At 39.0% G+C, this 24,827-nt stretch overlaps 1 protein-coding gene and 3 long non-coding RNA genes across 13 annotated transcripts in view; 3 read left to right on the top strand and 1 right to left on the bottom strand.

Moving 5' to 3' along the window:
* nrp1a (neuropilin 1a) overlaps positions 1 to 10,939 on the top strand; it is a 46,280-nt gene extending 35,341 nt beyond the window's left edge. The window contains exons 11-19 of one of the 3 annotated variants that reach the window (XM_077624194.1): positions 3,193 to 3,524; positions 4,123 to 4,267; positions 6,134 to 6,223; positions 6,771 to 6,821; positions 8,181 to 8,324; positions 8,405 to 8,682; positions 8,807 to 8,903; positions 8,987 to 9,040; positions 9,750 to 10,939. In XM_077624194.1, coding sequence (XP_077480320.1) covers positions 3,193 to 3,524; positions 4,123 to 4,267; positions 6,134 to 6,223; positions 6,771 to 6,821; positions 8,181 to 8,324; positions 8,405 to 8,682; positions 8,807 to 8,903; positions 8,987 to 9,040; positions 9,750 to 10,036 — 1,478 coding nt within the window. In that variant the 3' untranslated portion in view covers positions 10,037 to 10,939. Of the gene's footprint in view, positions 1 to 3,192; positions 3,525 to 4,122; positions 4,268 to 6,133; positions 6,245 to 6,770; positions 6,822 to 8,180; positions 8,325 to 8,404; positions 8,683 to 8,806; positions 8,904 to 8,986; positions 9,041 to 9,749 lie in introns of all 3 variants that reach the window. The other 2 variants (XM_077624193.1, XM_077624192.1) reach the window with 2 other exon arrangements.
* Positions 10,940 to 13,227: 2,288 nt separating this feature from the next.
* On the top strand, positions 13,228 to 14,239 carry LOC144091811 (uncharacterized). Its single transcript, XR_013305863.1, has 2 exons — positions 13,228 to 13,460; positions 14,116 to 14,239. It is a non-coding gene; the product is annotated as an uncharacterized LOC144091811 (long non-coding RNA).
* Positions 14,240 to 14,283: 44 nt separating this feature from the next.
* Positions 14,284 to 17,107, top strand: LOC144091810 (uncharacterized). Of its 4 annotated transcripts, XR_013305862.1 has the most exons (5): positions 14,284 to 14,343; positions 15,238 to 15,503; positions 15,605 to 16,115; positions 16,830 to 16,900; positions 16,986 to 17,107. It is a non-coding gene; the product is annotated as an uncharacterized LOC144091810 (long non-coding RNA). The 4 variants fall into 4 exon arrangements; XR_013305861.1 differs by having other exon boundaries at positions 16,830 to 17,107; XR_013305860.1 differs by having other exon boundaries at positions 15,605 to 16,900.
* Positions 15,084 to 24,079, bottom strand: LOC144091812 (uncharacterized). 5 transcript variants are annotated; one of them, XR_013305867.1, is made up of 8 exons: positions 23,805 to 24,079; positions 21,924 to 22,011; positions 19,448 to 19,573; positions 19,210 to 19,353; positions 17,658 to 17,777; positions 17,169 to 17,305; positions 16,970 to 17,072; positions 16,739 to 16,906 (listed from the first exon to the last, which is right to left on the bottom strand). It is a non-coding gene; the product is annotated as an uncharacterized LOC144091812 (long non-coding RNA). The 5 variants fall into 5 exon arrangements; XR_013305865.1 differs by lacking the exon at positions 19,448 to 19,573; XR_013305866.1 differs by lacking the exons at positions 19,448 to 19,573; positions 21,924 to 22,011; positions 23,805 to 24,079 and adding an exon at positions 15,084 to 15,522 and having other exon boundaries at positions 16,815 to 16,906; positions 19,210 to 19,441.
* Between the last annotated feature and the right edge of the window lie 748 nt (positions 24,080 to 24,827).

The following is a 24,827-nucleotide window of genomic DNA, read 5'->3' as shown; positions in this document are numbered from 1 at the left end:
GTGTTTGTCACTAAAATTGCAACTAAAAGTAATCCTTAAAATGTGAAATATAAAACCATCTGTCTTGTGGTAATCTTGCTGTCCTTTGATTGCCTCCTCTAAAGTTTAGTCAGAATAGCAACCTGCATTTTGTTTTATGGATTACATGATTTGCATTTAAATTTGAAATTCAATCTTCAGAAATGTGACTTTACCGCAGTAAAAGAAAAATCTTTAATAATGAAATCAGTCAAATCTACTTTGCGTGGACCACAAACATGGCTTTAACCACAAATACGTGTCCAACATAACTACTACATCGCATTTCTCGTAATATCCTATATTCATCTAGAAACTTGGTATTCACATTAATGCAATGGCTTTTTTGTATGTCACATTGTGGAAAGATACAATATGTCGTTGAGGGATAAACCTTCACAACAGGGTGGTCCATGTTGGGAGATCAGGTAGTCTTGTTATCTTGTCTTTAGATGTAGTACAACCTCATACAATATAAATGGAGCTAACAGTTGGCAGGCTGAGGGCTGGGCTTTGTACGGTCCCATCCCTCCTGCTGATCTGGTCTCAGCTTCCTATTTAGCTACAGTCTGTTTTCTCTTGCAGAGCTTTCATTTTGGCAAAAAACCTTGTTTGCCTCTTTGGCGTTTTTTATTTTAATGACACTGGCATCTCCAACTGTCTGGTTTTCACATTCAATAGGCCAAAGCACATCTGCTAGTTAGTTTGGGGGAAATAAACAGTTATCAGAGTTTTTTAGTAAAGGCTATTTGTGGATTTCCATTTTTAGTTATCACGGATAACGGAAGTTTTAGGGTTTCGCTGTATAATGATATGGAGGAAAGTGTTTTGCATTTTAATGTGTGGCTGTTTTTATGATTGCAGCATGCATTGTGGGTTATCAATGTTGCAGCTGCGTTGTGTGTTTTTTTGGGAACATAACCAAGCCACGGCATACAGCAAGTAAACACATCACAAGACAGAAGTCACCGCAGGGCCTCTAAAATGACGTCAGCACCCCTGGGTGCTCAGAAGATACTGCCAGCTCCACTGCATTAGTACCGCACATGTAGCAGGATAGGAGTTGTGGGACTCTCGTGGCCTGGATAAAGCTGTGACTCACTGACTTATATTTGAAGTTAACAATGTCTGATAGCAGAACTTGCCTAAAGAACCCTAAATATAGAGCAATGTGGTGGGCTGTGCTTGATGCATAGTTTTTCTTTTTTTAAAGAACAGTATATGAAAGCAAACCACCCATGAAACACAGGTGTATGGTTTCAAACAGCAGAAGTGGTTGGGGCCTAATCACAAAGTTTCAGCTAGTCATTAATATCAAACCTCTGCACCCCGGTGCTCATAACATAACCACAGTTACGTGACGAACAACTTTGACTCCACCCAAGCCAAAAATAGTGCCTATGGATCTATGAATTGGTGCTGCCATGTTTGTTGCTGTGGTTGTTCCAGTTTGGCATCAGAGAAGTTGACTGAAAGAAGAAAATGCCAATATATCGTCATCTACTCCCAAGATCATCATTACTCAGAGGTTACCTTCTTTGTTTGCTAAACTCCTGTTGCAACCTAAAAGCTCACATTTGGACATGTGTACCAATACATTACAAAATCACAATTTATCTCAAGGCTCTGCTTAAGAGTAGCTTTTATATTACCATAGAGAGTCTGAATGAAGCCTTGTTCTCAAAGTCTTCCCTACTTTTGCAAGATGCTGCTTTGCCTCTTTGTTGCGTTGCAACACAGTGCATACATTGTTCTACAGACACAAAGATATATAATAACGTATGATGCATTCCTCTGTGGGAGTCAAAGCCGTTACAAATGGCATCTGCCTTAGCATCTGGGGATTTACTGGAGGTCAGGAGCATATGGGCTGGAGAAGTTTTCTATTACTCCACACTGCAATCTGGTTCGGTTCTCTGTATTCTTCTTCACATCGTCTAAAATATCAAACATATTATTGAGGTACTATATCTTTTGCATAAGCTTTGCCTGAGATATTATCATACTCTATATTTATGTATTAACATCTAAAACAAGCGTGTCAAACTCGGATTGGTTCGTGGGCCACATTCACGTCAACTTGATTTCATGTGGGCCGGATATAATGTTTATATCAAACAAATCAGATTAAAAGAAATGGAACAAAATCCCTAGATATTACGTTTTTCATAGACCTAAAACAATCTTTATTTGAGCTTTTTTCTTAGTAAGGGAAAACATATTTTAATCATTTGTTTTTCATTTCAAAAGAAACATTTTTTTTAAATTATGTCCAATATTAAAGTGTAAAACAGAAAATACTTTATATATTTATTTTTAGATTTTACAAAATGCTTTTTGAACTAAAAACACAAAAAGAAAAACAATGGATTAAAAAATTGCACCTTTAAAAGGTGAATATCTGGAAATATAATTTACATCTATAATCTTCATTTGAATTTGATTCTGAAACAGAAATTCGACACATGATTTACTTTCTCGGGCCGCACAAAATGATGCGGCGGGCCAGACTTGGCCCCCGGGCCGCCACTTTGACACCTGTGATCTAAAATATCGGGTACTAATGAAGTTGGTAACAGTATGTAAACACTAACAATTAAAGGCATGAATGTAAGACTATAAACTGTTAATGTTCCATAACCTAACACTGAAATCTCAAGTACTACATGCATTTGAATAAACATAGGCAGTATAGTGCTACATAAAAGGATGAGTGGATGAGAAGGTCCAGAAGATGTCAACAGCTGTGTAACAGAAGGAAGATGAGTGCAGTCAGTCACAGTTGAAACAAAGGCAATGTGTGTGTGTTTTTTTTGGCGTGGGATTACAGACTAGTCTGCGGAAGAAAGAAAAGGAAGATGGGAAATGAAGAGAAATAGTGCCCCCAGAATGCAGGACGTGGAATCACCAAGTTAGCGGATGGTTTTAATTGACTGCCTGGAGACAAGTGCCTCAGGGTGAAAAAAATTAGTATGCATAAATCGGTGGGTGGCAAGAGAATGGAGAGAGATCATAGTAATATCACAATAAAGTGTCCTTACAATGACTTTGTCAATTAATCCAGAACAAACTTTAGCCACAGAATGCAAGCCTTTAAATGTGTGACATATTGTGATTCAAATACATAGCCAAATGAAAGGAAAATCTAACTTTCCTTTTGCTTTTGTGTTTTAGAGTACCCATGCTCAGGCATGCTGGGGATGGTGTCGGGCTTGATAACTGATAACCAAATCACTGCATCATCTCACACCGATCGGAGCTGGGTCCCAGAGAATGCTCGCCTGCTGACTAGCCGGACTGGTTGGACTCTGCTGCCCCAGCCCCAGCCTTTCACCAGGGAGTGGCTACAGGTGGACCTGGGGGATGAAAAAGTGGTGAAGGGACTGATCATTCAGGGGGGAAAGCACCGTGAGAACAAGGTCTTCATGAAGAAGTTCCGGCTTGGCCACAGCAACAACGGGTCTGACTTCAAAATGGTTTTAGACGCCAATGGAAACAAGCCGAAGGTATAGTATTTGGATATATTACCTTTTTTTCTCATCTATTTGCAAATTTGTCCATTTGAATTGAGTTCTTTTTTCCAAATTACGAGTGCACCCAGTTGTTTAAGTATTTCTAGAGTCAATGTGAATGAGTTTCTGTCATGATTGAACTAACTGAGGCTGTTGCAATCGTTATTCCCACGGCCGTCATCTCTTTTAGTATTCTGCACGACACAGTAAAACTATCTCAACGAAAGGAAGAAACTTCACCTGAGGTGAAGCGGACAGAGGACTGGAAAGCCAACGTTCTATAGCTGTGGAATATTTTATTTTGCTGCAATACTGTACATACTGTACTGTATATTTGCGATAACAATGCACACTTGTTGTAAACTTTCTTAGACTTGTAGCACAAATTCTGCATTAATGTTTTATTTTTCAATAATGAAGGGAAGAGCACACAGTAAGACCAATCGATAAGATCTCAAATGCGAATGACACAAATTATTTCATTTAGATGGGTTAATGTCTGAAGGGGTGCACAGGTAGCAACCAGCATTAATGCATACTCAGTTATGGACTGATATTACAGTTGCCTTCTATTTCTTATGTTTTTTTTCAGATTTTTGAGGGAAATAGCAACTACGACACTCCTGAGCTGAGGGCCGTGGAACCCCTGCTGACCCGGTTTATCCGAATTTACCCAGATAGAGCCACGGCTACCGGAATGGGCTTACGACTTGAGCTCCTGGGCTGTGATATTGAAGGTAAGAAATCCATTGCATTGCATCCAAATGAGGCATTTTCAGTTTGGTTGCATGAAGTGCAAAGAGGGGGCAAATGGGACTATTGTCTTTTACCCAAGTGAGGAAAAAAAACATTTCCAGTCATGTTGATGACTCCTCTACAAGCAGTAATGACATTGCCACCAATAGTGGTAAAGTGCCACTGACAGTGAAACCTTTTCCCACTCATGCTAATGACATTTCCAGCTGCGGTAAGGTTTCACAGTAATGACGCCTTCACTCATCATGACCTTATCGTTCCCATCTACACTCCATGACTACCGTTGGAGCCCTTTTGACCTGCATATGATTTTGCACATTTCAAGTAGATGTTCTAATATCGTTGTTAGAATCCATGCAGGTGAGCCATCCATCATCTTACCTAATAGCATTACTAAGTGGCTTCATTCTTTGCAACACTTCATGTTATTTAAAAGGTGTGCAGGAAAAGCTCACTACGTTGATCCGACAGCTGTGCAACTTCTGCTCGCAATTCCCACAAGGGACACTTGTCTTGTCTCCCAGTTTCATGAAAGCTGCCCTGATTGCTCATCACTTCTTGGGGAGAGGGATCAAATAGATACCCACCTGGACCAGCTGGATTATAGCAGCCCGGCATCCATCAAACTCTTCCAAGCACCTGTGCATTCATTCTTTGTTCTTTCCAAGGGCTGCACACATTTTTGTTTCAAAATTACTATTTTTTTTCCCATCGTCATCATCATCATCCAAGATGATAGCACAAAAACAGCTTAGCAATATAAGAATTTGCAGCACGCAAGTCCTAAATGGATTTACATATTGAATTTCAGGGCAGCCCATTCTGTTGTAAGCCTCATTGACTCCCAACAGCAGCTTTAGTCAGATGATAATGCTTGTTTTCAGCGTTAATGCCAAAAGCGCGCACACACTGTCACATACACACACAGCACTGGCCAAACCTGTTATTTTGGCCATGCACACACGGATTGGTGCACGTTTTGTCCGTGTTTGTGTGAGTGCATGCACGTTCAACCCTTAAACAGAGGGGCTAAATCCTCATTTCAGTAAGAGGCTCCCCTGATGCTGCACTGACCCCATTTCTAACCTTCTTCACCCTGAATCTGACAGGGGCTGATATGCCTCATATTTCATCTAGCTGAAGAAGAGGACACGCACGCACACACATACAAACAGGGAGTTTACTTCAATTTATCTATGTCTGTCTTTATCTACACTTCCCATCTTCTTTCCTATTCCCTTTCCCTCCCTCTGCAATGGTGTTACCCATTCATTACACACCATATGTAGTGTGAGCGCACACACACACACTGGACGGTTGTGTTGCAAGGAATCAAGAGCGGATCTGGAATTGTACCCACATCCAAGTGTCCCAGGGTCATAATGACAGGCTCCCGTGGCTGTTAGGGTCCATGCCAAAACGTGTCTGAAACCCCCGTTCTATGTCTTTGAGGTTCAACTAGGACTTTGAGTTAATTCTATTTATATAAGACACCTCAGTAGGTACATATGGACAGTCGTGTTGCTAAAAGGGGATCGTTAATAGCTTAGGAAGTCGTAATGGTGATCCAAAATCCAGAGGAAAAACAACTTCAGTCGTTAAATTGTACCCCAGATGGTCAGTATTTTTGCCGAAAACCTCTAATGTAATAAAAGTCAAGAGGTATCGCTCAGTTCCGCTCAGTTGTTTGCGCTTTGCACCCGCTAACCCTGATTCAGCTGGCATTTCCACTTATTCAATAGCGACGAGGTTGACGAGTGGAAAACAAGTCGTTTCCGGAATGTTCAATTGCAAGGGTGTCAAAAACCAATGCGAACATGTAATCAATCCTTTTTTGTTTGCCTCAGCTCCCACAGATCCCCCTCCTACGAATCCCCCGGCCACTTCTCCATCGGACGAGTGCGACGACGACCAAGCAAACTGCCACAGTGGCACAGGTGATGACTACGATATCACAGGTGCTAACTTTGCCCTCAAGAGATCCCGACTAAACCCCATGCACCTCCACCGTAATGGAGTGTACTCATACCTCATTAATTTCGATCCCCTTTTCCCTCCCATTATCGTAGTTTAGTTGACTCCAGTCCCCCTACGCTTGCATGCACCCTCGTGCACGGTCACTTAAAATGCCAACCCGAAAGCAGAGGATATTTTCAGCACCCCCAAACGCACAGCTGCTCCAAAGCTTTCCAATCCGTTATCGCTATTCTTGCTTCCCCTTCCCTCAAGTCCTTTTAGCACACTTTCCTATTGGCCTCATTTTCTACTAACCCAGTAATGGTCCATTCTTACACTGCTGCCTGCACTTTTCATCAACCTGAAGTCTCTTACGAAGAACGTAGTAACACTGCCTCAGTCTTGCGTTGAGGGGATTATTACATAAGACACAGTAGAGAGGTGGACTTTGTTGCATCCAGCATGAAGTACATGGGAGTAGAATACAGCATGACTCACAGTTTTTGTAATTTTTTTGTGTCGTTGCAGGTGCTACAACAACGCCAGAAACCACAACGGCTACAGCGGCAATCGTCCCAGGTGAGTTTTTATACCCCCGAGGACTCCATGATTTAGCTGTGACTACATTTGATACTGATTGTGTTGTGCCACCATGGGTAAATATTTACCAACTCCTGGTTAGTTGTGCATTAATTTCCATTCTGTTTTATCGTGCCTCATAAAGGCCTCCCTTCACTGATGTATTTGTGTTATTAAAGTTGATGATAAGCCCCTCGGAGGCCCCTACGGAGGCTGAATATGTGATGCAAAGATGATTAGCACGGGTGCTCTGCTGCTGCTTCAGCATAATCACTAATCACCGGGCTGGCACAAACGTGCACATACCAAACACAGCCAGACTCAAATGAGGTAACACATGCAATGGTGGTCAACTGAGGATGCTTGCTGGCTTCACGCAGACTCAAACCTTTACACATTGCCAATAGCAGGTGATGAAGCAGTGACCAGCTGTGAAGCTGCGCCCCTGTTTGACCTTGAAGAATGAGCCATTTCTATAGGCACTACTCAACCTTTGCTCTGAGTTCTATGTGCATTTCCAGTTTTTACACCTTTTCATACATCAATGCCATTAGCTTAGATTTTAAAATGAATGCATTTTGATAAGTTCTAAGCATGGAACAAATTGGCCACAGCTAATTTAAAGGGGATTAGGTCTACTTATTATAAAGATCATATTTGTGTATTAGGGTTTAATTGGCAAATATTAGCTCATCATAAATGAGTTAATGTTATGATGGGGGGGGCATAGAAAACACTTCAGAGATCTGTCTTAATCTGATTTAATAATAAATACAAATACAACAGATGAAAAAAAAACATTTTTGGCCTTTATGGAACCTTTTCAATGTGCTCAAGAAGAATGTCATTGTTGGCAAGGGGCCGCTGCACTCTATAGCGGTCTTCAAACCTCAAATCCCTGCTCTCATTAAAATCTGCAAGCCTCTGTGGTTAACTACTATTGAATGTTGCTTACAAATAGACAGCATACCAGCAACTCATTTGTCCCATTGTCCCCATTTATTCACATTCTGAGGGTCCTGTCTCGTTTATATAGACTGAAGTTGTATGCACGTTGCAGTCAAGTATTTTGTTTTTAAATGACAACATGCAAATATAGAATATTATAAGGTAGTGTCATGGGTTTCCTTGATTTTTAGCCCTGAATTTCTGGAATCCAATGTAATCTGAATTTAAATCTGATTTTTAAGATTATTTAAAGCACATGTTCCATTGTCAATTGCTGCCCTCTGCTGTTTTCAGTGAAATATCAAAAGTGGCTTGACCAGGACTTGGATTTTGATAGCGAGACTAAAACCTGGATTTTTTTGGTATATTCTCAGTGAATTATAAACCCTCTTTTCTTCAATGCATTTACAGATTTTCAGTGGTTTGCCTGCGACTTTGGCTGGGCCAATGACCCATCCTTCTGCAGGTGGACCTCTGAAGACACTGGCTCTCGGTGGCAAATTCAGTCTAGCGGAACCCCAACGCTCAACACTGGACCCAATATGGACCATACAGGTCTGTTTCACATCCGTTAATGTCTACTGTGTGCAATGTAGTGAGTTTGAAACCCTTTTTTCCCCCCTTCTACTCATTAGGTGGCTCGGGAAATTTCATCTACACTCTGGCGACGGGATTACAAGAGACTGAAGTGGCTCGACTTGTTAGCCCTGAGGTCAACTCCCTGCACAAAGACTTGTGTGTATCATTCTGGTACCACATGTTTGGGTCGCACATTGGTACACTGCATATCAAGCAGCGCAAAGAGACAGTTGACGGACCCGCGGACATCTTGCTCTGGACTGTCAGCGGTCACCAGGGAAACCGCTGGAGAGAAGGACGAGTCCTCCTGCCCCGCACAAACCGACCGTATCAGGTGAATTTAACAAAATGCTCTGCAAAGAAGCACAAAGTTCTTTGCAAACTCGCTTTGAGATTGGAATTATGTGATTTTCCCTTAAGAACTATAACATAAAACATGAATATGTTCTGGGTTTTAGGTGGTGATTGAAGGGTTAGTAGAAAGGAAGAGCTGGGGGGATATTGCGGTGGATGATGTTAAGGTTCTCAGTGGCCTCAGTTCGACCGACTGTAAAGGTAAGTTTTTGTAGAACAGAATGTTTAGCTTTTTGGGCCAAATTTGGTGATATTAATTATTTTAAATTCCCTGCCCTGAACAGATCCAGATGTACCCACTGAGCCAATGCTCCCAGAGGATAGCTTTAATGAAATCAGTAAGCCTCTTCATATTGTATTTTTTTTTTTTTGCATACACAGAAACCTCTAAGATTAGTATGGTATGTTCTAGCTTGGAAAATCCCATAAAATAATACTGGACATGTTATTATTTACTGATTATCAAAAAGATGCAACTGCGATTTAAACGTTTAATAACTCTTAGTAAAAAAAATACTCATTGGAAACAGTGTATCACTTTTTCTGTCACACAAATTGAAATGGACAGTTGTTGTTTTTTTTTCGTTGTATTGATATAATATGATTTGTCTAGCTTAATAATCAACAGCACCTATTTTTTATCATCAAAAAAATGTTCCAAAATGTTTTTGTAATATTACAATGTATTGAATGCTTATACAAATGTAGTACATATTCTAACAGGACCGCAAACTAAAAAACAATGTAGGCTTCTGCTAAAAACAACAGTTTTAAATTGCTGTCCTAACTAGTAAAGAACAAATGTCGTCATAAAATCTTTGAAAAGAATAAGAACAATTTTGATAATGTTTTTTTTTTTTATAACGAGCACCTGAGTTAGGTTGGTTTTACTGGCACACTCCATTAGGGCTAAAAGCATGTTAAAATAGAACATTTTGTGAAGTGTAGATGGGAGTAGATAGTGTTTTTAAATCTGGAATGAGCCACTCATCCCTTTTCTTCCATTTTAACTTATTCTCTACCTGCTTTTTAATTCCCATTTTCTAGTAGAGGCGATTACAGAATACCCCGACTTTGTGGAGACCAATCAGATCAGCGGAGCCGGCAACGTGCTAAAGACTCTGGACCCGATCCTCATCACTATCATCGCTATGTCTGCCCTGGGCGTTTTCCTAGGTGCCATTTGCGGGGTTGTCCTTTACTGCGCCTGCTCCCACGGAGGCGTATCGGAAAGGAACTTATCAGCCCTGGAAAATTATAACTTTGAACTAGTTGATGGTGTCAAGTTAAAGAAGGACAAACTCAATGCACAAAGCTCATATTCTGAGGCGTGAGACCCCCCCCCAGACAGGAAATTCTTAAGACTACGTGACATGCACAGCTTGGAGAGTGCACGTGGAACTCGCTGTAGCTACGACCTCTCGTATATCCGTACGAGAAGGCGGACTCTAAGTAGAGCTCTTTACCCTCAGATTTTGAGATGAGGGACCGATTCAGGAGGTTTGAACTTATCCACGCTTTTCTCAGGAGCTGCATCAAAAAGAACCTACCAGTAGGGGACACTGTGTACAAAATGAAATACAGAAAAAAAAAAGATGTACAGAGACGTAGATTTAAATTTTAATTTTCTATTTTGGTTTTCCATTCATTTTTACAATCGGATGCTGGTGTTGAGACCAATTTATTAATAATGTTAAAAGTATTTATCATTTTTTTCGGAGAATATTTTTTTTCTTTGTTTAAGAAGGCGATAAATGTCACGTTTTGAAATGAAATCCAAAATCAAGCATATCCGGCAAAACTGTAGATTTGCCCATGCGATGGCATACAGGGTGTGCTCATAATTCATGCGTCTGATATATGTATTCATTTTTTTAACCCTCCTCACCCTAAAAAGTGTCACACTCATGGGTTCAGATAGTGCCTTTAGTACATATTGGATAGTCTCTTTTAAACTAGGTGTTTTTTTTGTTTTATTGTTTTTTTTTACTGTATACTTGCTTAATTTATGATGAAGGGCAGATAACAGGAGCACGTGATCATATCACATACCTGAAAAATGGTAAGTAATCTATCACATTGTGTTTAGTCTGTTGGAAAACCACACACTGTAAATATGTTTTAATATATTTTATTCTTTTTTAAAGAAAGTGAAAGAAGAAAAAAAAAAGCATTTCATTGTGTGTCTGTATGGACAATGTGTATGTGTGTAAATACAATCTCCCGACTGTTTTGTGGATGGTGCAGTGTCAACTTTTCGTTAGACATTTTTGTGACGATGTTTCAACGATTTTTAACATTAATTCGAGGCAATTGTCATCAAAACATACACTTCATTAAAACCGACAATGGATGAATGAGTAAAGATAATACACGTACACACACAGAAAGACTAAAATATAGAGCTATTGGCTCTTTTTGAAACCTACCTAATTGCATTATCATCAGTTTCATGTAGCCTAATTTGTTGGTAGTGGCACTGACATACCTTTTTATTTTTTTATACGTTTTGCTTTACTGCCTTTCATTGCAAATTGCTCTTTGGGGGGGTGAAAGCTATCTGGACAATGCAGCTTCTGAGCACTTTGTTACTAATTCCCTCCAGATAAAACTGTATTAAAAAGGGGTAAACCGAAGAATGGTGCTATAATTACTTTAACCACACATAAAGCAGTAGCAGCCATAAAATGTGATGTCACAGTTGTTCTCAGTAGAATCACATGTTGGCGAAATGGCGTGTTGGAGTCACCTGATTCAGGTTGCCTGGCGTCCCTCCATGGATTTACCAAAGGTTGGTGATCTTTATTTTTTTTTCCTTTTTGCTGGCTCTGTCATTTTATAAGACCAGGATCAGCAAGACTCAGAAAGGATTGAGCTGAAGACAAAATGATGAGATTTTTTTAGTACTTTCTAGGCAACAAGAAGCCAAATATTGGTGTGAGAACCCTCACCGGGACTTGTTTTGAGTTGGAGGATGGACTCTGGGGGTCATTTATACTATATCCATGCAGGTGACCCACAAATGAATAGGGGATTAACCTAAGGGGGAAAAAAATAAAAGATGAGAGGTAAGAGGCGTACATTTTGTAGTTGTGTGATTTATGTGTTGTGGTGTGGTGAAAACTTTCTCAGCTTGTTCCTTTAAAAAATGTCACTTTGCTACACCATTACACAAAATGTTTGCGCTTTCAGATCTAAAATAATTTGAAAAAAATATTAAAACAAAAAAAATGTGTAGCTCTAGCAACATCTGCTGCTCATGTAGGGGAAAAAACTGTAGCGTGGACTCAAGATAAACAATGTTGCACTGATAAATATTATATTTGAAAAGCTTATGTGTTTATAGCGAATATTTGCAAAGAAAAATGTTTTTAAAAATGGGGAATTAATGGTGTTGTTATCTTTCATGTTTTATATATGATTTCAGGTTATGTCATATAATTCTGAAATGTTAAATACTGGGATGTTTTCATTATTGAAAAAATATATAGATTCCCCTTTTATTTGAATGGCATATTAACGCCCAAATTTGTACGGTCATTACAATTTTGTGCTATTTTTTTTAAATATAAAATGAGAAAATATTACTTTTATTTTCAATACTGCTTCTGTCATTTGCTGTTGTAGGAAAAAGATGAATAAACAGCAAGGCCTTTAAAAAAGAAGCGTATTTCATGATTGTTTACATCATTTTTAAGTTAATATACGTATGTATCACAAATAGTTTTTTTCTCTGTATGTGTGCCATGGAAAAAAATATGTAATGTAAGGATTTACTAGCACAGGATTGGTAAACATAGGTTAAAAATGATTACATCTTGAAAAGGGCGGGTACTCACCACTAATGAGACACTGATGCAAACTTCAGTTAGTTGGTTTTCCTGGAGCCTATCATTAGTTGAAATCAGCTTTTTCCCCCTTAAATGATGTTTTGGCCTCTTGTGGCACACAAGTACCATTTTACTAATCACTTGAGGTAGCGGATGTGTAAAAATAGTAACAATTTCAATATTACTTCCAGTGAACCCTCGCTATTCAGAGGTCAAGCCTTCACATGTATATCAGGAATAATAACATAGGCCATATAATGTGCCTTAAAATGTTTAAATTTCAAAGGGAACATGCTCTAGCATAACTAGTGAACATTTTTCATAATTATTATAACAATTTACAGACCATTTGGTTTCATGTTACTATATATATATATATATATATATATATATATATATATATATATATAAATATATGTATGTATATATATGTATGTATATATATGTATATATATAAATATATGTATATATATGTATATATATATGTATATATATATATATGTATATATATGTATATATATGTATATATATATATATATATATATATATATATATATATATATATATATATATATATATATATATATATATATATATATTATATAGTGTCCCATACTACTTGCAATTTGTACGTTACGTCCGTTTGTTTGTTTACGTCTGTGTAATGGTTTATTTTTTAAATAGATCTGGTTTATTTTATGGTGCCAATATGATTCAATAATTTTTCAAAATAAATCATTGATTGATTCAATCATTTTCCGTAGCGCTTTACTTCGCAGGGGTTGCAGGGATGCTGCAGCCAATCCCGGTCAACTATGGCTTGCCAGCCAATCGCAGGGCACGGAGACAACAACACGCTGATTAACCTCGAATGACTTCAGGTGGTGGGGCTGGGCACACTATCTGAGAACTATTGCACGCCAGTCAGGTAAAATAATGATTATTACGTGTATTTTAATGTCTTACGAGTTAGTTGCTTGTTATAATGTACAAGTGTGCGTTTATTTTGATGTCTTACGAGTTGCTTACTTATTACGGTGAACTAGTGTGCGTTTATTTTGAGCTGAAGATCGCCATGTTGAGCTCCGCTAAGCTAGCAAGGGTTAAGGTTAAAGCTTAAATTATAATGTTATTTTGCTAAATGATGTATTGTGGGTATTCATAAGAACCGAGCGGTGTTCTTAACGCGGTGGTTACTGTTACGAGATTCCAATTCCAACTGTCTTTTTTGTGGAAATATCACGCTAATCAGCGATTAGCACGAGGCTAGCGCTAGCCGCGAGTGGCTAATCGCTACGCTAGCAGGGAGTCCACGTAGTGCTTCTAACTGTACGTTATTGTGGATGCTAAATGAGCGTGAGTTAAGCTAATGAATGTTCTTACTCCTATGATTGTTTGTAAAAATACACTTATTTGTCGGTGCTAATGGGCTCAACGTTTTGCTTAATGATGTTAAATGCAAATGTGATTGATTGACACATTGTATGGCCTGCACTTGTTGTAGTGTATGTGCATGATGGAATTGAGGCTATAAATGTTTGTTTAGAAAGCAGACTAAACTCTGTCCCTATGTGGCTTTTCAGCTGTGGTCCAAAAGTTGACGGACATCTTCTTCCTGGTGGACAGCGGCTTGAGTTCTAAGAGGCCTGGGGAAACCTGGTCCAACTGCACCATGCCGGCCTGGCTCAGTACCTCCGGGACACCAAAGTGGAGTTCAACCTGGATGCTCACCGGAACAACCAAGAACACTTTTTTCTCCCCCACATGGACGGATGGCAGGGACGGACGGATGGACGGACAGAGGGATCAAGGTGAGTGCAAAATACAGCATACTTTGCTAAAAAACTTGAAAAAACAAAAAGAAAATGTATAGTAAGGCTTTATTCATAAAAAAATGACAATGATAAGGCTTTATTTCGTAAAAAACGACATAGTATAGTAAGGCTTTAAAAAAAAAAGGCATAGTATAGTAAGGCTTTTTAATAAAAAGGACATCGTATGGTAAGGCTTTTTAAAAAAAAAAAAAAAACGACATAGTATAGTAAGGCTTTTTTTTTAAATATGACATAGTATAGTAAGGCTTTTTTTTTTAAAAAAATGACATGGTATAGTAAGGCTTTTTTCTTTAAAAATGACAGTAAAGGAAGGCTTTTTTTCTTTAAAAAATGACAGTATAGGAAGGCTTTTTTATTTTAAAAAAATGACAGTATAGGAAGGCTTTTTCTCTTAAAAAACGACATAGTATTGTAAGGCTATTTTTCTTTTTAAAAAAACGTATATAGTATATATTAAGGCCTTTTTTGTAAAAACATGACACAGTGTATAACAAGGCTTTATTCATAAAAAACGACATAGTATAGTAAGGCTTTTTAAAAAAAAAAAAAACGACCATGTATAGTAAGGCTTTTATTTTTTTTAAAACGACCATGTATAGTAAGGCTTTTTTTTTTTTTTTTAAACGACCATGTATAGTAAGGCGTTTATTTTTTTTAAAACGACCATGTATAGTAAGGCTTTTTTCTTGTAAAATAAAACACATTGTGTGGCAATAATAGTCATATTTGACTTTATTATATACATAATAAATGAATCTTGGCTTCTGGCTCATCCTCACAAGGCTCGTGTACGTCCAAGATATTTGTTGAATGTAAGCGCATGGAGGAAATGTTCCCCACAAGTTTACGCCTTGGCTTGTTTGTTGACAGACTCGTACCGGCGCACCGCGGATTGCGCCTTCATCCAGGAGTCTCCGGCGCCCCAATGAGCGGAGGCTGACACGGTCATGCTTTTGGACGGCTCCCGCAGATGCAGGCGGACGACGACGCCGGAGGGCAAATCCTCACTGATCTGCAAGTTTGATTGTCATCGTCGTCGACATCACCTCTGTCATTTACCAGTCGGGAAGAGCTTGCTGACTGGCCGCAGGAGCAGTTGGGACAGATGCACGTCGCCACCGCCTCCGTCATGCCAGGTTGAAAACCGTGTCGCCACTGTAAAGATATTAGCGTCGTAGGACAAAAATGTTGTCATTTTGGGCAGTGTTGAGAAATAATTGTCTTTGTGTCATGAAAGATGCATTGGACAACGTGGAAGAGGAGCCGGAGGAGAAGAACGGGGTGCAGCCGACCCACCGACCGACCGACAAGTCAAGGCCTGCTTGCCTCACCGCGTGACAGCCGTGGGTTTGAGCCGTGACCCCGTCATTTGGCAGACGTGGATGTGGACGAGGGCGACTGGGAGAACAACGCCATCATGCGGTTGTGGTGGGAATGCCAACCAATAAAAGTGTTTGGTTGGCTTATTTGAAATCCTAGCTAATAGTCAGTGTCTTTTGTTTTTTAGGCCAATTCTTTTAACTAATGTTGATGTAATGTTTAAATTTAATTTTTAAAGTTTTTTTTAGTAAAAGGTAATTATTCTCATGTCGCAGGTGGCTCTCCCCGCCGAAGGCGGGGAGAGGCACCAAGAGTCCGTCTGCGGGACGCGAACCGGCTTCCACTCGGTGGTAGGCGCATACTCTACTGTGTGCGCCAAGGGGCCCACCCACACACCCACTAAACTTCGACCGGCCAAGTATTTTTTGGTAAGAGGGCGCTCGAGTAATTTGGCTAAGTGTTCAAGCCGCCTCCCTACTCAGCCGGTTCCTGTCCAATAAAAGTGTTTGGGTGGCTTATTTGAAATCCTAGCTAATAGCCAGTGTCTTTTGTTTTTTTACGCCAATTCTTTTAACTAATTTTGATGTAATGTTTAAATGTAAATTTTAATTTTTAAAGTTTTTTTTAGTAAAAGGTAATTATTCTCATGTCGCAGGTGCCTCTCCCGCCGAAGGCGGGAGAGGCACCAAGAGTACGTCTGCGGGACGCGAACCGGCATCCACTCGGTCGGCACAAACTCCACTGTGCGCATACTCACCGGTCGCGCTAAAGGGCCCTCCCACCGTCCCACTAAACTTCGGCCGCCTAAGTCTTTTCGCTGAGAGGGCGCTCGACTCATTTAACTAAGTGTATAAGCCACCTCCCGAAAAAGTATAAGTGTGTAAGCCACCTCCCGAAAAAGTATAAGTGTGTAAGGCACCTCCCGAAAAAGTATAAGTGTGTAAGGCACCTCCCGAAAAAGTATAAGTGTGTAAGGCACCTCCCGAAAAAGTATAAGTGTGTAAGGCACCTCCCGAAAAAGTATAAGTGTGTAAGGCACCTCCCGAAAAAGTATGGTCCTGCCCACTCGGTTTTTATTTGACCTGGAAAGTGAGAAGTTGGAGGAGGCGGGGAATCTAACCAATGACCTTTTGTATGGTAAGTTGGTGCTCTACTATTGAGGCCAAGTCAGCCACCTGGTGAAATCGACATCCTACATCACCGCCATCCGCAGGTGAGTCTAAGAAAAACAAGAAAAGAAATATTTTCTGCACAGCAACATGAATGTCTCTTTTAAACTTACTTTTTTTTGTCTTCAGGTATCCTCGCTCTCCACAGTTTGGGAAACCTTTTCGTTGGAAGACTGTCCATCCCACAAGTCATCCATTTTTGCCTTTGTCACTCATCTGAAAAAATAAAAATAAAAGTTGACAGCAAAGTATCTCTTGTTCTATTATGTGACCTTGAGTTTGATTTATAAGAAATATTTTCATTCTAAAAACCTTTTTGTAAGGGGATGTGGCTATGCACACGCACTAGGATCGCTGCAACAAGGCGAGACATCACATACCGAGCCAATACGAAGGCGACCGGTCCGGGCGGCGCTTCATCCGCAATCTGCTCCCAAACCTACTCCATCCTGTCAGAGACCACAAGAAAAAAGCCTTACTATACATGGTCATTTTTTACAGAAAAAAAGCCTTACTATCTGCGTCGTTTTTCTAAAGAAAAAAGCCTTACTATACTATGTTGTTTTTTAAAAAGAAAAAAGCCTTACTATACCATGTTGTTTTTTTTACAAAAAAAAGCCTTACTATACTATGTCGTTTTTTTTTTTTTAAAAAGCCTTACTATACTATGTCGTTTTTCAAGAAAAAAAAGCCTTACTATACTATGTCGTTTTTCAAGAAAAAAAGCCTTACTATACTATGTCATTTTTTAAAGAAATAAAGCCTTACTATACTATGTCGTTTTAAGGGAAAAAGACTTACTATGCAGTGTGCGTGGTTGTCCGTCTCCTTGTACCCTAAGATCGGCGGGCCACCGATTCAGGATGTCCGCCGCCTCTGGCCTGGAGACAGCTGGGATTGGCTCCAGCATCCCCCGCTAGCCTAATGAGGATAAAGCGGTTCAGAAAATGAGATGAGGCTTACTATACATGGTTATTTTTTTAAAGAAAAAGCCTTACTATACTATGTCGTTTTTTAAGAAAAAAAGCCTTACTATACTATGTCATTTTTTAGGACAAAAAACTCATTATACTATGTCATTTTTTTAAAAGAAAAAAGCCTCACTAAACTATGTCGTTAAAAATAAAAAGCCTTACTATTCAATGTCGTTTTTTAAAGAAAAAAAAGCCTTACTATATTATGTCGTTTTTTAAATAAAAAAGTCTTACTATACTATGCCGTTTTTTAAAGAAATAAAGCCTTACTGTACAAGGTCGTTTTTATTCAAAAAAAACCTTACTATAAATGGTTGTTTTTAAGAAAAAAAGCCTTACTATAATATGTTGTTGTTTTTAAAGAAAAAAAAAGCCTTACTATACATGGTCATTTTTTAAGTCGTTTTTTAAGAAAAAAGGCTTACTATACTATGTCGTTTTTTTTAAAGAAAAAAGCCTTACTATATGTGGTCATTTTTAAAGAAAAAAGCCTTACTATGCTATGTCATTTTTAAGAAAAAAAGCCTTACTATACTATGTCGTTTTTTTAAAGAAAAAAGCCTTACTATACTGTCGTTTTTTTAAGAAAAAAGCCTTACTATTCTGTCGTTTTTTTTTTTTTAAAGCCTTACTATACTATGTCATTTTTTAAAAGAAAAAAAAGCCTTACTATACTGTCATTTTTTTAAAGAAAAAAAGCCTTACTATACTATGTCGTTTTTTAAAGAAATAAAGCCTTACTATACAAGGTCATTTTTATTCAAAAAAGCCTTACTATAAATGGTCGTTTTTTAAGAAAAAAGCCTTACTATACTATGTCATTTTTTAAAGAAAAAAGCCTTACTTGTTATGTCGTTTTTTTTTAAAGAAAAAAGCCTTACTATACTATGTCGTTTTTTTAAAGAAAAAAAGCCTTACTATACTATGTCGTTTTTAAGAAAAAAAGCCTTACTATACTATGTCGTTTTTTAAAGAAATAGAGCCTTACTATACATGGTCGTTTTAAAAAAAATAAAAGCCTTACTATAAATGGTCGTTTTTTAAAGAAAAAAGCCTTACTATACTATGTCGTTTTTTTAAAGCCTTACTATACATGGTCATTCCCAAAAAATAAATAAATGAATCAAGTGGTCAGATATCACCAATATTACTGGAGAGAGTGTCTTTCCACAATTAGGTTTTTCGTTTTATGACAAATGGTCTGTAAAGGAATTTCGAATTGGAAAAGTCATCATTGAACCGTCTTATTTTCTGTCCTTGTGCGATCTTTGAAACGATTAAAAAACACTAAACGCAATTCGATTTGGAGATATTATGAATGCAAGTGGAACTATATCTTTATAGAAGCTTGCAATGTAGAAAACGGGAGCATTTCTTACCCTTTCGGCATGCGTCGAGTACACAAAGATCAGCCAACGTCAAAAACAACAACTTCTTGGTGGACTTCTGTTCATGTCCTTTAACAAACGTGTCTTGGTTGGAGCTGACCTAAATTAGGCCGTTTAGATCATGCGATTAAAAACCTAAAAAGACGTTTACAAACAAAACAAAGCATACAGGTCAACGAAAACCGTTTTTTTTCATTGTCTTTTCCGGTCCGTTTCACTTCCGGCTCACCAATGTGACGTCAATTCAGGGAACGCCCTCGACTTTTTTTTCTTTTTTTGGTTTGGCTGTGTTAGTCTTTGGCAACCCACACCACTTTTTCCAGGTTGTGCAATATTAATGTGGATAAACCATTTTCTATCAAAAAAAGATTAAGACATTTTTCTTTTAAATAGAGACGTCAAGACTTTCCAGAAATGGCCAAGTTAAGTGTAGCCATGCATGGTGTAGTGGTTCAGTCACCTGATTGCTATGTGGGCAGTTGCGGTTCAAATCCCAGTTGGGCATCATTTTTCCCTCAAATAAAAACAACCATATGTAGTCAAGACTTTCCAATTATGACAAGGTAGTGTGCGGCCACTTCATGGTGTAGAGCACGTGTCAAAGTGGCGGCCCGGGGGCCAAATCTGGCCCACCGCATCATTTTGTGTGGCCCAGGAAAGTAAGTCATGAGTGCCGACTTTCTGTTTTAGGATTCAATTAAAATGAAGAGTATAGATGTATATTAAATTTCCTGATTTCCCCCCTTTTAAATCAATAATTGTAATTTTTAAGTCCATTTTTTCAGTGTTTTTAGTTCAAAAATCATTTTGTAAAATCTTAAAATATATAAACAAAGCTAAAATAAACATTGTTTTAGATCTATTAAAAACTGAATATTCAGGGATTTTAATCCAGTTCTTTTAATCCATGTATAAAAAAAATCTAAATATTATATCTGTGTGATCAAGACTTTCCAATAATGACAGGGTAAAGTGTGGCCATTCATGGTATAGAGGCCTGTTCACCTGCCTGCCCTGTGGGCAGACAGGGTTCAAATCCCAGTTGGTAATCATTTTTCCCTTAAATAAAAACAACCATGTGTAGTCAAGACTTTCCAATAATATAGTGTGGCCACTTCATGGTGCAGAGGTTTGATCATTGACTGTCATGTGGGCAGGTGAGGTTCGAATTCCGAACAGCAACTGTCTAAAAATTGTTTTGCTGAAAAAAATGACTAAGTCTTTATTTTAATGAAAAAAGGATTACCCATTTACTGAACTACATAGTGTAGTGATCAGTCAAAAGAGAGCGGGATTTGAACCCCAGTTGCCCACATAGTAGTCAGGTGAATGAATCTCTACGCCACTAATTGGCCACACTTTACTTCATCATTATTGGAAGGTCTTGACTACAAATATATAGAAACAACTAAGGGAAAATGTTTCCCAACCAGGAATCGAACCCCACCTGCCCACATAGCAGTCAGGTGAGTGAACCACTACACCACAAATTGGCCACACTTTACTTTGTCATTATTGGAAGGTGTTGACTACAAATATATAGAAACAACTAAGGGAAAATCTTTCCCAACTAAGATTTGAACTCCAGCCTCCCACATTGCAGTCAGGTGAACAAACCTCTACGCCACAAATTGGCCACACTTTGCTTTGTCATTATTGGAAGGTCTTGACTACAAATATATAAAAACAACTAAGGGAAAATGTTTCCCGATCAGGATTCGAACCCTACCTGCCTACATGGAAGTCAGGTGAGTGAACCACTACACCATGAATTGGCCACACTTTAATTTGTCATTATTGGAAGGTCTTGACTACAAATATATAGAAACAACTCAGGGAAAATGTTTCCCAAATGGGATTCAAACCCCAGCTGCCCACATGCCAGTCATGTGAACGAACCTCTACGCCACAAATTGGCCACACTTTACTTTGTCATTATTGGAAGGTCTTGACTACAAATATATAGAAACAACTAAGGGAAAATGTTTCCCAAACAGGAATCGAACCCCACCTGCCCACATAGTCAGGTGAGTGAACCACTACACCACGAATTGGCCACACTTTACTTTGTCATTATTGGAAGGTGTTGACTACAAATATATAGAAACAACTAAGGGAAAATGTTTCCCAACTAAGATTTGAACTCCAGCCTCCCACATTGCAGTCAGGTGAACAAACCTCTACGCCACAAATTGGCCACACTTTCTTTTGTCATTATTGGAAGGTCTTGACTACAAATATATAAAAACAACTAAGGGAAAATGTTTCCCGATCAGGATTCGAACCCTACCTGCCTACATGGAAGTCAGGTGAGTGAACCACTACACCATGAATTGGCCACACTTTACTTTGTCATTATTGGAAGGTCTTGACTACAAATATATAGAAACAACTCAGGGAAAATGCTTCCCAAATGGGATTCAAACCCCAGCTGCCCACATGCCAGTCAGGTGAACGAACCTCTACGCCACAAATTGGCCACACTTTACTTTGCCATTATTGGAAGGTCTTGACTACAAATATATAGAAACAACAAAGGGAAAATGTTTCCCGACCAGGATTCGAACCCCAGCTGCCCACATGGCAGTCAGGTGAGTGAACCACTACACCACGAATTGGCCACGCTTTACTTTGTCATTATTGGAAGGTCTTGACTACAACTACATAGACACAACTAAGGGAAAATGTTTCCTGTGTCGTTTTACCTCTAGGTATGGGTGTGCACGGTTGTCACCACTTCAGGGTATTCCCCACCTCTAGCCTGGAGACAGCTGGGATTGGCTCCAGCACCCCCTGCAAGGATAAAGCAGTTCAGAAAATGAGATAAGAAAGGAATGTTCATGGGCAAAATATAACTAACAACAGTCTGTGATTGAGATATTTTTTAGGCCAGCAGAGAAGCTCTTGCTGGCCCTAACGGTCCACCACTGCACAAGACAAGGTTGATACGTATACTCAACACATTCCCAGTCAACTGCAAGCTATATTTATGTATACAATGTATTGCCACTAGGTGGGGACATTTCCACATTTATGTATTGTACCCTGCCTCTCATTCTTTACTCATGGATGATCATTTTCCTTTTTGTTCGGACATCCTCTGATAATATTGTAAAATATTCCGCCTCCTGTAAAACATGACTTATCACTTGATCACATCCTGCCACTGATTCCAAAACAAATCTACCCCCACATCTAGTCACTCATCTTTAATTCATATTGTGAATTACTACCCAACTTTTACCCAAATATATCATTTGTGTTTTGTCCAGTGTTATTCTGGTACTGTGATTTGATTTAGTCAATGAAACATTTATCTTTTTAATTCCACTAATTTCTTGTTAATAGGTAAAGGCTATCAAAAAGCTTTTTTTGGGGAAAAATCAAATCCTGGTGGCATAGTGCAAAGATGATACAATAACTATGCTTTTACCGCACCAGAATCAAATGATCAACTCATCAGCAAGCTGTCCAGAACCTTCATACCAATCCCAATTAGGCATCAGGTGTGTTGGTGGAGGGCGACATGGAAAACAGACTGGATCGGGGCTCTCGAGGACTGGACTTGGCCATCCCTGGTTTGGAGCCTTTTAATGCAGCATCAGTTTTCTGCATTTCTCAGGGGGGGTCAAACACTCCCTGGAGACTAAACAGGATTCAAGGCCCTTCCGGAGTTGATAGTTTGTTTTCCTAAGCATTTTCTACTGTGTCCACCCAGAAATATTTTCTATAATTTTTATCCCCTCCAGATAAACAAGTTAAAAAATATTTGTAACTGTAAATAATAGCCCCCACAACCACCAGTATGACACCTACCGTCACCAAGTGCATTTTTACTACCCATTAATGATCTAGCCATAACATTGCATTATTAATATCCGTACATCTATAATCTCATCTCATTTTCTGAGCTGCTTTATCCTCATTAGGGTGGCGGGGGGTGCTGGCAGGAGACACCCTGAATTGGTGGCCAGCCAATCGCAGGGCACAAGGAGACATACAACCATTCACGCTCACACTCATACCTAGGGGCAATTTAGAGTGTCCAATGAGCCAACATGCATGTATTTGGAATGTGGGAGGAAACTCGAGTACCCGGAAGAAAACCCACACAGGCCCGGGGAGAACATGCAAACTCCACACAGGTGGACATGACCTGGATTTTGAACCGAGGACCCCAGAACTGTGAGGCTGACGCGCTAACCACTCACTCCACCGGGCCGCTATATACCCATACATAAAGAATCTTAATAATTGACACGGTGGTGCAAGTGGTTAGCGTGTTGGCCTCACAGTGGGGGACCTGGGTTCAAATCCAGGCTCGGACCTTACTATGTGGAATTTGCAAATATGTGCACATTGGCTTATTGGACACTTTAAATTGCCCCTGGATATGGGTATCAGTGTACATGGTTGTCTGTCTCCTTGTGCCCTGCAATCAGTTGGCCACCGATTTAGTGTCCACGGCCTCTGGCCCGAAGTCAGCTGGGATAGGCTCCATCACCCCCACGACCCTAGTGAGGATAAATCGGTTCAGAAAATGCGATGTGATAAATGACACTAGAATTTGCACAAATCTGACTTACCTTATTTTTCACGTCTGTTGTTGAGGTGGTCTGCTTTCATTAAATGTCCACGTTGTTCCATCGGAAAACTCGCTCACAACTTTAATTCGCTCCACGTTTTGCAGAACAGACCTTTCATACTCGAAAAAAAGATGTCCGCCAGTTTCAACGCTTGTTCTTCCATTTACACATACTCCGATAGCCATTTCAACTTAAAAGATGCACATTTCTTTTTTAACGCTGGTTTGGAGAGGTGACGTATAACATTCACGGTAGCTGAGTTAGCTTTAGCCTCTTGCGCAGGTGCGGTCAATGTCGTGATTGGCTGCGCAGCGTGATTGCGTCACATCCAATGATTGGCTGGTCACCAGGCACGCAATGAATTTCACAGTAAAATGATACAGAAAAAAGTTATACTTATATCAAATATATTTGCAGGGCGCATCTTAGAGGGAACGTTGCCCACGAGCCTTCTGAGGATAAGGATAAGACAAAGCCCTATGTACTCTATATGTCCTCATTAGTAAACTACTGACGCTCACTATTAGAATAATTCTCAAAAGAAAATTATTTTTTTCTAGAACAGGTCCCACTAGGAATGTTTTTTTTTTATTTATATTTTATCTAGCCAGAACCTGTTTTTTCCTTACACCAATGGTAGTTGTTTCACATTTAAATGATTAATTTTCCTGTTGGTTTTGTTGGAATTATAAATTAGTGAAGCATGAGCACTGCAGTCTGTTTTAAAACTATTTACCTCCATGAATAGTGATTTATCAAAGTTTGTAGTACTATATTGTTATATTTAATTATATGTGTGGCTGTAACACTATATTAATAGCTTTTTGTTTATGTTAATTCTCTAAATAGTGACGTGAAGAGGGTAGAAATATGCATAAAGACTGGACGTGCTCACCAAAGTAACTAAAGAACAACCGGACTTCTGTTTAAGATTACTTACAAAATAAAACTATATATAAGTTAAATGATCACTAGTGATCCTTTAACGACAGTAAAATTGTTTTATTTGTAAAAAAATGTTTA

The sequence above is a fragment of the Stigmatopora argus genome, chromosome 17, assembly GCF_051989625.1.
Source record: "Stigmatopora argus isolate UIUO_Sarg chromosome 17, RoL_Sarg_1.0, whole genome shotgun sequence".
NCBI lineage: Eukaryota > Metazoa > Chordata > Actinopteri > Syngnathiformes > Syngnathidae > Stigmatopora > Stigmatopora argus.
Note: the sequence above shows the minus strand (reverse complement) of the source record. Positions and strands in the feature narration are given on the sequence as shown.